Source organism: Mauremys mutica, chromosome 19, assembly GCF_020497125.1.
Source record: "Mauremys mutica isolate MM-2020 ecotype Southern chromosome 19, ASM2049712v1, whole genome shotgun sequence".
Lineage (NCBI taxonomy): Eukaryota > Metazoa > Chordata > Testudines > Geoemydidae > Mauremys > Mauremys mutica.
The window spans coordinates 4500213-4517540 of NC_059090.1; the positions used below are offsets into that span (position 1 = coordinate 4500213).

The following is a 17328-nucleotide window of genomic DNA, read 5'->3' on the forward strand; positions in this document are numbered from 1 at the left end:
AGGAGGAGGATTTTGGCCAGCCCCAGCTCAGAGCTTTCTGTCACTTCAACCAGTGATTCTCTGGCACAGTTGATCTAAAGCAGCTGAACTTTTCAGGCCTTGCGCCCATCTCTGACCCCCTCCCACCTCGCATTGCCCTCTAACAGCCCTCTCCCTTCTCTCGATCCCTGCCAAGCCCAAATACAGAGCCTAGCCCACGATCCTCCTCTCTTAGACCCTCTCCTCACACGACCCTCCCCTACCTTTGAGAGGCTGATCCCGGTGCCCTTTACCCAGCTCCTGGAGAAATCGTGGCTCCTCAGGACAACCTGGTTCTTCCTGGTACGCCGTACTGGACCGTAATGGCTTATTTTCATCTCTGCTTCAGAGATCCCACGGCTGTGGGGAGCCCAGAGCCCTTTAATTTCCCCCCGCAGATCCGTCAGCCAGGCTGGGGCCAGGATTTAAAGCACCGAGCTTTTTAATTCCCAGCCCAATCCCAGCTGCCAGAGCTGCGGTGGGAGGGAAGGAAGGATTTAAAGGGCTTTGGGCTCCCCGCGCCACCGGAGCTCTAAGTCCTTTCAATCCCCGCTGAGGAAGCCGTCTGGCTCTTGCCGCTACTCTGTACTGGCCCGTACCGGCTTACTTTCATCTCTGGCTCAGAGCTCCTATGGCTGTGGGGAGCCCAAAGCCCTATAAATTCCCCCCGCAGCTCCAGAAACTGTGCTGGGGCCGGGAATTAAAGGGCTCACAGTAGGTGTGAAAGTAATTTCCAGGACTTACCAGTACTGCTGGAATCCTGAGGGGGCGTGGCCTCAACCGGAAGGGGCGGGGCCTCTCAAGATTTAAAGGTCCTGGAGCATCGGCTGTGGCTGGGAGCCCCAGGGCCTTTAAATCAACCCTGGGCTCAGGGGCAAATAAAAGGGCTCAGGGCTCAGGCCACCGCAGAGCCCCGAGTCCTTTAGATTACCCCCACAGCTCCGGCAGCCGGATTCGGGTGTGGATTTGAAGGGCCCAGAGTTCCCACAGCTGCGGGGAGCACCAAGCCCTTTAAATCTGGCCCCAGCCCGGCTGCCAGAGCTGCGGGGGAAAATTAAAGGGCTCTGGGCTCCCTGCAGACGCCAGAGCTCTGAGCCGTTCAAATCCCTGCTGAGGACGCCTGTGCGGTCCGGCACGGCATATTGGCTCTTCCTGGTACGCTGTACTGGACCGTAATGGCTTATTTTCATCTCTGCTTCAGAGATCCCACAGCTGCGGGGAGCTCAGAGACCTTTAAATACCCCCCGCAGCTCCGGAAGCCAGGCTGGGGCTGGGAATTAAAGGTCTCAGAGCTCCCGCGGCTACAAGGAGCCCAGAGCCCTTTAAATTCCCCCGCAGCTCTGGCAGCCGGGTTCGGGTGTGGATTTAAAGGGCCCGGAGCTGCCACGGCTGCGGGGAGCCAGAGCATTGCCGGGCTGGGGCTGGGATTTGAAGGGCCCAGAGCTCCTGTCGCTGCAGCGAACACCGAGCTTTTTAATTCCCAGACCCAGCCCGTCTGCCGGAGCTGCAGTGGGAGGGGAGGAGGGATTTAAAGGGCTCTGGGATCCCCGCAGCCGCCGGAGCTCTGAGCCCTTTAAATCCCCGCTGAGGAAGCCGGTGCAGTCCGGCACAGCGTACTGGCTCTTGCGGCTACGCTGTACTGGCCCGTACCAGCTTACTTTCATCTCTGGCTCAGAACTCCTACGGCTGCGGGGAGCCCAGAGCCCTTTAAATTCCCCCCCGCAGCTCCAGGAGCTGGGCTGGGGCCGGGAATTAAAGGGCTCAGAGCTCCGGCGGTTGCTGGGAACCCAGAGCCCATTAAATCTCCGCCCCTCCTCCCCACACAGCTCCAGCAGCTGGGCTGGGGCCGTGATTTAATGGGCTCAGCGCTCCCCGTGGCTGCATAGATCCCAGAGCCCTTTAATTCCCCTCCACGCAGCTCCAGCACCCAGGCTGGGGCAGGGAATTAAAGGGCTGAGAGCTCTTTGCAGCGGCAGGAGCTCCGGGCCCTTTAAATCCTGGCTCCAGCCGGGGAAGGCTCAGGATCCCCACAGCCATGGGAGCCCCGGGCCCTTTAAATCTACGCTCGAACCCAGCTGCCAGAGCTGCGGGGGGGATTTAAAGGCCCTGGGGCTCCCAGCCACAGCCGATGCTCCAGGATCTTTAAATCTTGAGAGGCCCCGCCCCTTCGGGTTGAGGCCACGCCCCCTCAGGACTCCAGCAGTACCGGTAAGTCCTGGAAGTTACTTTCACCCCTGACTTAATCATTCCTTTACCTGTGTTCACCTTGTGCGCCGGTGACTCCCCCGAGCCGCAGTCGCATTCCACCTCTAAGGGGGTGAACAAAGAGAGGCCACCATGCTCATCGGGGTGTCTCACAAGCAGTTGGGTTTTGGGTTCGGGTTCCGGTGTATCCATCAACGGCTGGGCCAAAGGGCTCCCCTCGGTCACGCCCTCCTCCTCCTCGGCACTGTCGCTGATGTAGCGCTTTCTCCGCGGATGGTCAAAGACCCTCGGGGCGAAGACAGAGTCCGAAGTTCTCACGGGGGTGGTGAAGGACTCCAGGTTTCCGCTCCGCAGCCTTCCCACAATTTCTAAACCATGGGTCCTTGGTGACAGATGGCCTCGTCCATCCAGGCTGGGATTTATGAGGTGATGGTGCTGCACTCTGATTGGCAGAGGGCCCTGGGAGGAGTTCTTAGTGGGGTCATACGGCCCACTCCTGGACGGGTCACCCTGCCCCAGAACTCGCCCTGATTGGTCAGAATCCCCTCTTGGGGTGGTCCTGTCAGGACAAAACCGATCCTAATTGGTTGAGGGCAGTGAGAGAAGTTCTTAGAGGGGTCACAAGACACACGTCGGGATGGGTCACCCTCCCACCCCAGAGCTTGCCCTGATTGGTCAAATCTCCTCTTGGGGTGGTCCTTCCGGGAGGAAACCCATCCTGATTGGTAGAGGGTGGTGGGAGGAGTTCTTAGAGGGGTCACATGACACACCTGGCTTCCAGTCATGTGGCCGCCTTGACCACGAAGTAATACCCCCATGGGGCAGGACTTCCGGTAACAGGTGGGAGGGACTAAGGGGTCATGGGGCGGGGTTAGGGTTTGATTAATGGTGGGGCCTGTCTACTGCTGCCAGGTGTTGAGTATGTGCAGGCAGAACCGGAGCCAGTGTCCATGTCCAGGCCGGAGGTCGAAGCCGGGTGGTCAGAAGTACGAGGCAAAGTACATATCCACGCAAAGGTCGAAATCGGAGGGCTTGGGGAAGATCAGGAGGAGGAGGAGGCAGGGCTGGAGCGGGTGGGTGGAGGGCCTGGAGCGAGGCTAGAGAAAGGCAAGGAGAATACTGAGCCGGGGTTCATAGCCCAAATCTGGAGCCAAGAAGGGTCACGCCAAAGTCATAGCCAGAGTCCGGAGTCAAGAGTCCAGCCAGAGTCAACAGCGAGAAACCGGAGGGCAGGGCAGGGCAGGGCAGGGGGTACATGCGGGCGGGAATGAGGATGACTTACTGGAGGCCTGGAGACCCCTCATCAGGGGACGCCCTTCCTAGCAATAACAGAAGGACAGCGGGATGACAAAGATGTCTCTGAGCCTGGGGTCCAAGCCAAGGGGAGCTCCCATCCAGGCTGTGTGCCAGGACCCCGTCACCCTCCCTGTTCATTTCACACTCACAGACCCCCTAGCTGGAGGGGAGAATAAAGGGCAGAAGCGAAGGTGCCCCTGGGGGAAAGGATCTAGGCCAAGACCCAGTTCACTTCCCAGATCTACACCCAGGATTGTGTGACCAGGCCCACAGCCCTTCCTCTGCGTCTCAGTTCCCACCTGCCAGACGGGGAGGATCCTCCCTTGCCCCAGGGTGTTCGGGGGGAGTTTCCTTCCTGGCTGGGAAGGGTTCAGATACCAGGTGGGTGGATTGGGCCCCGGGTGGGGGATGGTCGGATATTCGCTGCATCAGGGATGACAGGGGCCATGGGAAGGTCTGAGCAGTGACGACGGGGGAGGGGCCCCATGTCAGGCCACCCCTCCCAGACTGCAATGGCTATTGAGCATAACCCCTGGCTCTGCGGATGCTCTTACTTCTGGGCCAGCCCCACAGCCTGATTCTTCCCAACCAGTATCTGGCCTGGCCCCAGCCCCAGGAGTCGGGGTGGGGCAGGGTGTCCAGAGCGAGGTGCTCGGCCTTGGTTTCTCTCAGTGCTGCGGGGGGCTCTATGGCCGCTCCCCCCAGCCCTTCCCCCCAGGTACAGTGAGACAGAGCAGTACCTGCGGCAGGGGGTCTGAGCTGGTCATGCGACAGGGGGCCTTCAATGCTGCCCCACGGAGCACAGCCCCTGCAGGGCGTCGGGCACCTGCCCAAGACCTTGATATTAAATAGCTGGACCATTATGTAGGCTGTGATGTCCTCCTGTTGCAAGGGAACAAGGATCAATCAAAGACTCTGACACCCATGAGAACGAAGGGTATTAATGGCACCGGGAGCCAGCAACATTTCCTCCCCATGTCTGAAGGATGGATTCCCCCACCCAACCCCCGAGACGAAATCTTCTCTCTTCTCTAGTGACTTCCATCCCCTCTCCCACCATTATGGAATGAACTCCTTCCCCCACTCCTCTCAGATTCCCCCCCGAGAGCTGTTCTACCTCCCAACCCAGCTGGGGATTCAGCTCCGCTCCCCAGAGTCCCCTCAGCCACCCTCACCCCCTCCAGCTGAGGGGCCTGGAGGCTTTGGGCAGTAGTGCCGGGGGGGTGAGAGGAAGTGGACACCTTTCCCCAAGGGATCCCCATGTCCTTAACGTGATGCCATGGGCAGTGGCTCTGGTGAACGGGGCACTTATGCAGCCTCTGCTGACTGACTCCTCCAGTTCTCCCAGAGCAGGTGGGGGCTGGGATAACACGATACCAGAGCTCTAGGAACCGGCCTGAGGCCCGGAGGGGGATGAAAGGCTCACAGAGGTGGCTAGGGGAGTTGGCAGCCCCTAGCATGAGCAATGGCAGCGTGTCGTGCTGTTGTGACGCCTGTTAGGAAATAGCCTTGCTGGGGAGCTGGGTCTGCCCTGCTTTGAGCTGCTCAGGGGACAAGCTGGCACCGACCAATGGCACCTGCTTGGGGTCACCCTCTCCTTGCTCCCTGGTCAGTGCATGGGGATGGGATGGGAGTTATTTTCAATGGCCTGGAGGTGAAAGGCCCTGGGGGTCTCTCCCCAGGTGACCCCTCTTTGGTTACCTCATCCTCTAGCAGCTGGCCGGCTTCCCCCAAGATGGAATAGGTCAGCACCAGGCCAGCCTGGCTGACGCGGAGAAAGGGGTGGTGGATGGCCAGCAGGCCCACCTGGAGGAAACTGCTCTTCTGCTCTTCGCTGAATATTTCTCCAAAGACCTAAAACCAAAAGAACCAGAGCCCTTGCAATAGCCCAGAACCAGGCTCCAAATCCCTCGAGTGTCTCACAAGGTGGAGAAGAGTCCTGGGGCAGCCAACCTTTGGGGTCCCATGGACCAGGAACCCCCGTCAGTAGGAGGCTGCAGGCACTGAGGCCTCAAATAGCTCTTATGGAGCAGGATTCACCGCAGGTGCCATGAGATGCTGGGAATGTGTCTGCGCGCTCTGGAACCCAGCTCACACACACAGCCCAGGACCCCTGCTGCTCCCAGCAGCGATAGCTCCTGCAGCTCACCCACTAGAGGTTCGGGGTCTTTTAGATCTGGTTCATTCCCATGCCTCACCCCACGGACATTCCCAGGAGCCTCACATACTCTGTGGAAATAAGGAGCAGGCTCTTGCCCTGTGTCCATGACACACTCACTGCAGGGGGAGACAGCTCCACACCTGAGCTGCTGCAATGCACCGGCGGAGAGTCCTTACCTCTCCCACCCTGGTCAGGTTTCTATACCCCAGGCGCTCGGGGTCATGGAGCCCGTCCCGGCACCACAGGTCTGGGGCCTCTCTGGTGTTGAGCCCTGGGGGAGAAAGACACACCCATTGGGGAGGTTTGGCCTTCCGCTTTCAGTGCCTGTTTCCTTCTGGGTGCACACTGGCCAGGCTCCTCCTGGCATCAACGGCCCAATGGAATCGCAGGGTCCATGCCAGGCGGGTTAGTACCAGAAGGGGGATTTGTTTCAGCCATCACCGTAACCATGTGACCCTTATGGTCATTGTGCTCTGGGAGTGGGTGCCTGTTCATGGGGGTGTCTAATACTGATGTAACCCTTCTGCCGGGCCGAAACGATAGCAGCAAGGGCCGGGTTCAACACCTAGGGGTCCCTTCCCCACAACATAATGCAAAACCAGCTCGAGCCCCCACCCAGTGACCTGGGAAAATCTTACACACACCCCTGGGCGCCTCAAGGAGGCAATACTTCCCCTCTCGCAAGCACAGACTCTTGGTGTAGCAGAAAAGGTTTAATTACATAAGATAAACAACAACAAGCATTAAATTTGGAAAATACCTTAACTAGAGATCATGGGTCAAACCGTGAGCAAAGACCCACTCCAGCAAATTGGGCCGTGTCCTTCTTTCTGGGCCCTTGAGTCCAGCAACCCCCCAAATCACCCACAGTCCCAAAAGTCCCACAATCCAAAAGTCTCTGTCCCGGGTCAGTACAGCCCCAGAGTTCAAGAGTCTCTTTGCAGAGGTCCCCCTCCCCAGCCTGGGTAGAAAAGGGGCACCTTACATGGTTCGGGGCCAACTGCCCTGCCTCTTCGTGGGGTTCTGCTTCCACCAGCCGTCCCCGCCACCACTCAGCTCCGCTGGCTCTGTGGGCTGCTCTGGTCCACCAGCTGTCCTGTGATCTGCTCCGGCCGTCCTCGCGAGCTGCTTGGCTCCACTCACCCAGGGCTGCACAAACTGCTCCACTCCGTTCTGCCAGCTGCTCTGCTCCATGGTATTGCTTCAGGCTCCCCCACTCATAAGCACAGTACTCAGTGCTCTCAGCAAGTTCAGCTCTTTAGTGATTTCAGCTCTTAGTCATTCCAGCTCATAGTAGGGGAGCCCCAGTGCCAGTGAGTTCAGCTCAGTAACCTGTATCTAGATTCTTAAGGGAATCAAACATTAACTCTGACATTCCACAGTGGAGAGAGGCACAGGTGGAACTGGTGCATCTGGCTCACACAAGAAGCCTGCACCACCCAGTACAGATATCTGTCCCCAGCCTCTCTCTTCTCAATGGGTTTTGGAACCCATGTGCCCCATCTAGCAAGTGCTATCCAGCTGACAATGAAACCCCCCATCACAAGACAATTTTGTAGTTCCCCAGTTACCCAATCAGGGTGACAACATTTCATTCCTCCTGCCCCAATAACAACGAAATTGGGGGCTCCCACAGCTGTGAAAGTAACCATCCCATGCTGCTTTGCGGTATGCTAAGTGGGTTGGGAGTGCCCATGCAAATAACCGAAATACCAATGCAACACTTTCCGCACTCCCCATAATTTACCACCAGATGTCAGGGTGGGGCTCATCCTGACTCTGCTTACATCCTCCCCCCAGCCGAGAATTTGTCGTTCCGATAAATCACATTCCCTACTGTACCAACTTATTGGCCCCCGTCAAACGGCCTCAGATAGCCCACTTTAGCTTCCACAAGCCTGTGTGCTAAATGTATTGGCTCCTCACTAGTCACCCCAGGTGCATCATAAGTTAATCGTTTCACTGGTCTTATTACCCTGTCTCGCCTATTGAGAATCTCTGTTGCTGTGGCAGGGGGAACATCCTCTTGAGTAACGGATGGGGAAGTTTCCTGTGAGTCCCCCTCAGATACTGCCATAGGCCCCTGCATTTCCAGTTCTAACAGTGGAGGGTTGATGGTGCTCAGGACATCCTCCACCTGTATGTCTCCGCTGTCCAATAACCCGGGCGTGACATCACATGGGGGTCCCACCAGTGGCTCAGGGGTATCAGGAATAGGCCTAAATACTTCTGCCATGGGGTTTAGGGTGGAAGAGGAGGTGCTCTCATTTGATTCAGCTGATCGAGACTGAAATCTTGTCTTCATCCTAGGATACACCATGGTTGTGTCTTCCTCCTCAGACTCACTCTCAGATGTGCTGAGTAGGGGTAGGTTAGCTGCAGGGGGCCGCCTGTCCATGTTGGAAGGTGGTTTTGGTACAGCACCTTCATTCTGCCCACTTGCCCTGTTGTGGCCCATCTCATAAGGGCTGCCCACCAATTCCCCCACAGGGAGCAAAAGGTTTCTATGCACAGTCTTTGCCTGCCCTGGACCCTCTTCAGGTTTGATCTTGTAGACCGGCAGGTCTCCTAGCTTTTCCATCACCAAGTAAGGTATTGCCTTCCATCTGTCAGCTATCTTGTGTTTGCCAGCAATACCCAAATTTCGCAGCAGGACTCTGTCTCCTGGCTGGAGCTCTTGCAGACGTACCCTAGCATCATATCGATGTTTGTTGCGGTCTGCATTCTTCCGAGCTGCAGATGCAGCTAAGTGATAAGCATCCCGCAGCTTTTCTCGTAGTCGGGATACATATTGCTGATGAGTTTCATAGCTATCTCCATCCTCGGATACACCAAAGCACAGGTCTATGGGTAATCTTGGTTCTCGCCCAAACATCAAGAAATATGGGGTGACTCCCGTAGCGTCGTTCTTGGTGGCGTTGTAGGCGTGCACCAGAAATGCAACATGTTGGCTCCAGGTTGCCTTCTGCTCTGGCCGCAAAGTCCCTAACATATCTAACAGAGTTCGGTTGAACCTCTCTGGCTGAGGGTCACCCTGCGGGTGATACGGCGTTGTCCTTGACTTTTTAATTCCTGCTGTCCTCAGCACCTCCTTTAGAAGGTGACTCTCAAAGTCTCGTCCCTGATCCGAGTGTATCCGGGCTGGGAATCCATAAACTGAGAAATATTTTTCCCACAGTACTCGAGCGACAGTAGTGGCCCTCTGATCACGTGTGGGATATGCCTGCGCATATCGCGTATAATGGTCGGTCACTACTAGAATGTTCCCAATATTCCTCTTGTCCACTTCTAAAGACAAGAAATCAATGCAAACCAGCTCCAGAGGTTTGTTGCTGGTGATGTTCTTCAGATATGCAGCCCTCGTGGGCAGAGTTTTCCTTTGGACACATCGAGCGCAGGTCTCACATTTCCTGCGAACATCTTCAGCCATCCGGGGCCAATAGAACCTACTGCGGGTAAGTTCCAGGGTCCTCTCCATCCCTAAATGTCCAAAGTCATCATGCAGGGCCCTCATGGCCAGGCCTCTGTACTCTTTTGGCAGCACTAGTTGGTTCCGTTGCCTTTGTAGAGGGTCTGTGGTCACACGGTGTAGCACTCCCTGAATCAGTTTTAGCTTGGTCCATTCTCTCAACAGTAGTTTGCCCTCTGGGGTAGGTGGAACAACCGCAGCTGGGCCTCGCCCCTCCCTTTTGGCAAGTAGCGTATCACGAATGGAAATATCTTGCAGCTGGGCTTCCTGCCAGTCAGCCGCATTGAGCACGGGCAAGGGAGATTGGTCCAAAGCAATATAGTTCACTGAAGCAGAAGGCACGCATTCAGGGGGCAGGCCCAAAGCTTCAGCAACGCATCCATGAAGGCTCTCATGGGTCTCCGGCTCTCGGCGACTCACACTGCAAATAGCTCTCACTCCATCCGTGGGTATCACAGCAACTCCTGGTGCTTGTGGACGCCTGGACAATGCATCTGCGTCTATATTGCTTCTCCCTGATCGGTATTGAATGCTGAAGTCATAGCTAGCCAAAGCGGCCACCCATCTTTGCCCTGTAGCATCCAGTTTAGCACTTGTTAACACATAAGTCAGTGGGTTGTTGTCTGTCCACACCTGGAACTGAGCACCATACAAGTAGTCTCGAAATTTCTCAGTGATGGCCCATTTCAAGGCCAAGAACTCCAGCTTGTGGGTGGGATAGCGGGTTTCACTATCAGACAGTCCTCGGCTGGCAAAGGCTACAGGCTTACGCTTGCCTTCCACCTCCTGGTACAGCACTGCTCCCAGACCCTCCAAACTGGCATCAGTATGCAGGATAAATGGCTTGCTTGGGTCAGCAAAGACTAGGACAGGGGCATGAGTTAGGCAAGTAATGATTTCTCGAAAAGCCCTTTCACATCTCTCATTCCACCGTGGCCCAAAGGGTTCGAAGGGGCCATAGTGTCTCTGCACGGAAGGCCCTTTATTCTTGGTCTTAGATTTGTTCTTGCTGGACTGATATCCCCTGGTAAGATCATTGAGGGGTTTTACAACTGTAGCATAGTTTTTCACGAATCTGCGGTAGTAGCCACTAAACCCAAGGAAAGTCTTGAGTTCTCTGTAGTTGCTTGGACGGGGCCATGTAGTGAGTGCTTCTATTTTATCAGGATCAGTACTCACACCCTCTTGGGACACGATGTGGCCCACATACTTCACTGAGGTCCTGCAGAACTGGCATTTGTCAATGGAAAGCTTCAAACCATACTCCTCCAACCTATCAAGCACTTTAAGAAGTCTTTCTTCATGCTCTTCCAAAGTTCTTCCAAACACAATTAAGTCATCTAAATAAACTAACACTTGTAGTAAATTCATGTCTCCCACAACTTTCTCCATAAGACGCTGAAATGTGGCAGGTGCTCCAGAAATCCCTTGGGGCATGCGTTCGAACTGATAAAACCCTAATGGGCAGATGAAGGCTGTCTTCTCCTTATCTTCTTCACCCAGAGGGATCTGGTAGTATCCACTCCGAAGATCCAACACAGAGAACCACTGGCTTCCCAGCAAACAGTCTAAGGCATCTTGGACTCGAGGCATTGTGTACTGGTCAACCACAGTACGGCGGTTCAGGGTGCGGTAGTCAATACACATCCTGATTTTCCCATTCTTTTTACGTACCACCACAATGGGTGAGGCGTATGAGCTGCGGGACTCTGTAATGATGCCGTTTGCAACCAGCTCTTGAAGATGTTGTCGCACATCTTCCATCTCGGAGAGAGCAAGCCTCCTAGATCTCTCTCTGAAAGGTCGGGAGTCATGTAGTCTGATGTTGTGCTCTACTCCTTTTGCGCATCCCACATCCCACTCATGCAGTGAGAACACCTTGGGTCTTTCACAAAGTTTCCTCCTCAGGCGATCTTTCCACTCCTCGGACAATGGTGAATCTCCAAAGTCAAACTTTGCTGGGTCTATTGTCGGAACTTGAGTCTCACACTGGGGTTTTACAATTGATTCAGGCTCGAAGAGGTCTGCTATCTTTTGTCCTTGCTTCACAACAATATCTCTACTTGTTTCATTGGCAATCAGTATAGTCACCTTTTCCTGGGCTTCAGCAGGTAGGGTTATGACTCCACTGGGGACCAGCACTCCTTCCGGGAGCTCTCCTTCAACTGGCTGCTCTATCATTGCTAGTGCCCCTTTACTGCCTTTCTGCCTGGTACTCATTACAAGCACTTCTTGCTCTGTCCTTGCGGGCACTACTAAGGGGGTTGTGCCCATGTACTTCAGTGCCCCAATCGGTAGCTCAGATGTCTCCTTTTTAGCACTCTCAATTTTCCTATAGGCTTCAGCACAAAGCGTATGGATCATCAGGGTATTCAGGTACTGGTCCCCAGCCCGTCGTCTGCAGTAATCCGCGAGCACCTTGAAGAGACTGGAGTTGGTCCCTATCAGCACAGACACATCAGAGGTCCCTTTAGGGTCAGGGCATATTAAGGCAGCTGTGTCTACCTCTTCCCTTACCCCAGCAACCTCCTCTGGGAATTCCAGGTGCACTATGACATACCCTTGGTAGGGGTATTCATCCATGCTGAGGCCACACAGACCAATGCCAGTCAGTGGCTGTATAGGCAGGTGCCTAAGCATCTGTTGGTAGAATGACTGAAATATAATAGTCACTTGAGATCCAGTGTCAAGCACGGCTTTACACTCCACCCCTTCAATCCTCACCATGACCTCTGCTCGCGGCCCTATCAGTCCTGCAGGGATCCCAGGTGGACGGTCTCTTTTGGGGGAATCTTCAAATCCTGTAGGTCTAGGTGGTCTCCGTCCCCAGACCTTCTGGCCGCTACTGGGTCTCTCCCAACTGCTCCTCAGCTTTTCATACACTAAGGAGGGGTTCTCTTCCTCATGGCAGTTAGCAGCACTGTGCCCATCCTGACCACACCGGTAGCAAAAGAATTGTCCTTTCCCCCTTCGCCGGGGTGGGACAGTGGCTCTAGATACTGACTTCTCCATTGTCACAGTCTGAGGCTCCTTATTCCTGGAAACCTTAGCTCGGTCAATCATGCTTTGCAGCTCAGCTATCCGTTTCGTCAGGACCTGCATTTGTTGGGCAAGTTCCTCTGTGGTGCTCACCATCAGTACACTGGCCATTTGCAGTGGCGTTGTGCTGCCTGGTTCCAATGTTTGGGCTTCCCAACACTCGCTGGCAGTCTGCCTTTCTTCCTCTTCCCTGACCTCCTTTATCAGCTGGGAGTAACTTGGGGGATGTTCCTGCCGTTCTCTTAGTCGGAGATGCAGTAGGATCGGGTTCTGATACTGAGTCCCTCTTACAACTTGAGCCAGTCTGGTCTGATCCATCTGCTCAGCAGTCACTGCTCCCCTCATAACAGCTCTCTGAAGCAGTCTTTCCAGCCTCTGTATATAGGCTGAAGTTTTCTCACCCCTTTGCTGTCGGGAATCAAGGAATTTACCGTAACTGTCTTCAGGGCTCTCTACGCTCCCAAAAGTATTATCAAGGGCCTTTAGGCAGTCCTGCACACTAACCCCAGGGTCAATTAGCTTCAGGGTGCGAATTACATCTAGTGCTGGGCCACTAAGGCTCTCTATTAGACATCTTCGCTTTTCTACATCGGGTACGGCCCACTCCCGCAGCATTTCAGTGGTATGCTCCAACCAGGGCTCAAACTCCTCTTTCCCATCAAATAGCCTTAACTTACGACAAGAGTTTGACGTAGCATATGCCAGCACAATCTTTTCCAATATATGCCCCAGTGCTTTTGCCCAATCATAGGCTGTGGCTGCCGCCCCTGAGCTAGAGGCTGCAGGACTGGGGCCCATCAGAGCCGACATATTAGCCATTATACCAACAGTAATTTCCTCAAAATATAAACACAATTATTTCCCAATACAGTGGAACACTCAACATGTGCTTGCGAGGGGTACTGACCCAGGTATCCCGGACGAGCCCCCAAAAATGTAACCCTTCTGCCGGGCCGAAACGATAGCAGCAAGGGCCGGGTTCAACACCTAGGGGTCCCTTCCCCACAACATAATGCAAAACCAGCTCGAGCCCCCACCCAGTGACCTGGGAAAATCTTACACACACCCCTGGGCGCCTCAAGGAGGCAATACTTCCCCTCTCGCAAGCACAGACTCTTGGTGTAGCAGAAAAGGTTTAATTACATAAGATAAACAACAACAAGCATTAAATTTGGAAAATACCTTAACTAGAGATCATGGGTCAAACCGTGAGCAAAGACCCACTCCAGCAAATTGGGCCGTGTCCTTCTTTCTGGGCCCTTGAGTCCAGCAACCCCCCAAATCACCCACAGTCCCAAAAGTCCCACAATCCAAAAGTCTCTGTCCCGGGTCAGTACAGCCCCAGAGTTCAAGAGTCTCTTTGCAGAGGTCCCCCTCCCCAGCCTGGGTAGAAAAGGGGCACCTTACATGGTTCGGGGCCAACTGCCCTGCCTCTTCGTGGGGTTCTGCTTCCACCAGCCGTCCCCGCCACCGCTCAGCTCCGCTGGCTCTGTGGGCTGCTCTGGTCCACCAGCTGTCCTGTGATCTGCTCCGGCCGTCCTCGCGAGCTGCTTGGCTCCACTCACCCAGGGCTGCACAAACTGCTCCACTCCGTTCTGCCAGCTGCTCTGCTCCATGGTATTGCTTCAGGCTCCCCCACTCATAAGCACAGTACTCAGTGCTCTCAGCAAGTTCAGCTCTTTAGTGATTTCAGCTCTTAGTCATTCCAGCTCATAGTAGGGGAGCCCCAGTGCCAGTGAGTTCAGCTCAGTAACCTGTATCTAGATTCTTAAGGGAATCAAACATTAACTCTGACATTCCACAGTGGAGAGAGGCACAGGTGGAACTGGTGCATCTGGCTCACACAAGAAGCCTGCACCACCCAGTACAGATATCTGTCCCCAGCCTCTCTCTTCTCAATGGGTTTTGGAACCCATGTGCCCCATCTAGCAAGTGCTATCCAGCTGACAATGAAACCCCCCATCACAAGACAATTTTGTAGTTCCCCAGTTACCCAATCAGGGTGACAACATTTCATTCCTCCTGCCCCAATAACAACGAAATTGGGGGCTCCCACAGCTGTGAAAGTAACCATCCCATGCTGCTTTGCGGTATGCTAAGTGGGTTGGGAGTGCCCATGCAAATAACCGAAATACCAATGCAACACTTTCCGCACTCCCCATAATTTACCACCAGATGTCAGGGTGGGGCTCATCCTGACTCTGCTTACACTGAGAACCTCCCACACCCACTGAAGTCAGAATCTGGCCCTGGCTACCCGACTAGTGACACCCTACAAGCTTTGTGTCCGTTCCCTGTGGTGCCTGCTCCTGCCCCTGCCCTCAGGATGGGCTCTTTCCCTCCATGTGTCTCAACAGCTCCATTCCTGTCCGCTCACGAGCTGGCTGCCCCGTACGGGGGTGGGCTGATTTCCCTGGGCTGGGGGACAGAGCCGGGCTATGAGATAAAGCAGCCAATTTCCCTGGCACCTTCACACTCATCTCCCTAATTCAGAGACAGGAGCAGAGAAAGAGTCACCATCTAAGCTGGGTCGGTCTCAGAGGAGGGGGCTTCTTTCTGTAGGGTCCCACTGCCCAGCAGAGGGAGTCTCAAGGGAGGGGCCTTGTTTCTATTGGGGTTCCTCTTTCCCGCTACAGCGGGTCTAAGCAGAGAGGCCTTAGTTCTAGAGGCGTCCCAATGGCCAGCTGGAGCTAGTCTCCCAGAGGCTCGTTTCCTTGGGGTCCCATTGCCCAGCTGGGTTTCTTACCCCTCTTCTGGAGCAGGAGCTTGTGCAGCCAGTATATCCCACCCTTGGCATGCCGACTGATGTCACTGGCTGGGTGGGATATCCAGAGACCCAGCTGCAGCACGAATTCACCTGCCTTGGAGAAGGTGGAGGAGGTCTGGTGGAAGGAGGAGGAGAGGGGAATCCATCACCATTCTCCCTTCAGCTCCCCAGCGCCCCTGGACCTGAGCTCTGCTCCCTCCCCTCTGTAGGAGGCGCTGGGGGAGAGGAGCGACAGCCCTCTTCCTCTCTGCCCCCAAAGGAGCTCGGAGCAAAGGGAGCAGGGCAAGGGCCCTCGCTGAGCACTCGCTGACTCACGGCTCCAGAATAACAAGGGCCCTGAGGCCAGGCACGACCCTGCCACCGAGCGGCCTATGGAACGCAGTCCCTTACGGACCCGGGGGGACCAATTAGCCAGGGGATGAGGAACTTGACTCTGCAGGACGCTGGGGTCAGAGGTCACTTACGTCAAATCCAGGCAGGGAGGTGGCAAACTGGAGCAGGGCCGCGCTAGTCTGGACGGCCCTGGCTCTCTCCTGGGTGTTGTTTGAAAGGAGAGAGCGATGGATGTGCTGCGGGAGAAGGAGGCAGGGGAGGGTCATCGGGCAGGCGTACATCCTCTACAAACCAGCCTCTCCCCCTCCCCAAGGGGCTGAGACTTTGTGCTCAGGGTGGAGTAGCCGAGCCCTGGTCGCAGAGCTTGAAAAGGGGGTTCAATCTCTCAGGCCCCAGCCAGGCCTGGTGCTCACTGTTAGTGCTTAATGCAACCGTGCAGAGCTCTGGCTGACAGTCCCAGCTCCTTCCCCCTGCACTGGCAGCTCTGGGAACATGTGGCCGGCTGGGTCCAAGCTGGGAGGACACAATGGAAACGTGGCTCTTCTAGTCTCTCCTTTGCTGCCCTCCCACAGGGTTCAGGGGCAATTCCACCCCAGACCATCCATTCTACTCACCTCCAGGAGGTGCTGCAGCTTCTCCATGGTGGGGGTCTCTGTTAGGCGGCCCCTGAGGATGGTGTCCAGGCTCCGCGAATAGCGGTTGTGCAGAGCCTGCAAGAAGAGGGATCACCCGTCAGTCATGGGACATGGGGCTACACCAATCAGTGGACAATTAGGAGGATTCTCCAGGAGCCCTGGCAAGACTCAAAAGGCACATCCTGGCCTCTCCCATTCACATCACTCCAGGGACACTTAGCAAGAGTTCATGGCCGGATGCCTGCTGCCTCGTCAATCCAGCTGTGAAGTTTCACAGACACAAGGTCATGCTCTCAGAATTCAAATAAATTGGAAAACCAGCAACATACATTACGTTCCGGTAAACAGGATGGAACATGACAGGTACCATTGCTGGAGCGGATGCTGCATGCCAGGGACCAAGTCATGCTCTCCACCGCACTATTACAGCCCGTTGGGAATCAATGATGAGAATGATGTTAAATCTACTCAGGGTAACTACACCAGCATAGTAGAACCACAAAATAGTGCAGTCTGGCCACACCCTGTCCTTCCCCTGGATTGCTCCAACATGCCTCCTATAGCAGGTGCTGGGTCGGGGAGGCAAGGGATGGGTTCTACAGCAGCCACAGAGCCCATATCCCCCCAGTGGCAAAAACCTTTGCAAAACTTTTAAAGATAATGCATCTGCATGTGATTATCCCCTGTCCCCTAGAGAAATATGCTGTGTTTTAATGAGTCTGCCTGTGCTTGTCTTGATGATCAGAGCTCAAAGGTGCTACAGGGATCCTCTCCCAAATGATGCTATGCCAAACATGAACACACTTCCATCCTAGACTTTGAAATCAAGAAAGACGACATCTCTCAGAAGGTAGGAGTGAACACTATTTCCACTACAATAGAACTGAAATCTCCTTTTGTTAGTTACATCAGGTAATAGCACTTTTCAGGTCATCTTGCCCAAGGCAGAAATTTGTAGAAGTCAACCTGTTGATTATTTGAATCTATAATGCAGCCATGTGGGAACCGAAAAGAGATTGTTCTGAATCTTTCACATGAATTGTCTCTAATAGTCCATACCTTTTGGAGTGGACCTCTACCATGAGAAACTCAGCCCAAGCACAGCTACTGCCAAATGCAGCAGTCCACTAAATTGCAGCAGATATTTCACCTAAGAGGAAATCCTGGGCCATTGAAACTAATGGTAATTTTGCCATAGACTTCAATGGGGCCAAGATTAAATATGTGAGGATTGATGGTCGAGCCTTCTCACAGAGGAGTCTTCTAAACCTGAAGGTCATTTCCCTGGGTACACACGTCCAAACTCTGAGTTTTCAAGGCACAGTGTAAGGCTCAGCTCTTTCTCTGAGTGCCATGTGGAGGTTTGGTTGTGTCGAGCGCGGCAGGTTGGAATGCATATTCATTA

The 17328-nt window shown here is 54.6% G+C and overlaps 1 protein-coding gene across 1 annotated transcript; it reads right to left on the minus strand.

Moving 5' to 3' along the window:
• Positions 1-3501: 3501 nt before the first annotated feature.
• On the minus strand, positions 3502-16071 carry LOC123353243. The gene is made up of 7 exons (XM_044994215.1): positions 15903-16071; positions 15420-15524; positions 14935-15070; positions 5857-5951; positions 5221-5373; positions 4260-4401; positions 3502-3542 (listed from the first exon to the last, which is right to left on the minus strand). The coding sequence occupies exons 1-7, from the start codon at positions 15927-15929 to the stop codon at positions 3502-3504; spliced, it is 699 nt and encodes a 232-aa protein (XP_044850150.1). The 5' UTR covers positions 15930-16071.
• Positions 16072-17328: the final 1257 nt, after the last annotated feature.

Coding starts and splice junctions, on each gene's coding strand:
- LOC123353243 (XM_044994215.1), bottom strand. CDS start 15,929: ATGGAGAAGCTGCAGCACCTCCTGGAG. Junction 4,402..5,220: donor GCCAGCTGCTAGAGGATGAG/GTAACCAAAGAG, acceptor CCCTTGCAACAG/GAGGACATCACAGCCTACAT. Junction 3,543..4,259: donor GCTCAGACCCCCTGCCGCAG/GTACTGCTCTGT, acceptor TGTTATTGCTAG/GAAGGGCGTCCCCTGATGAG.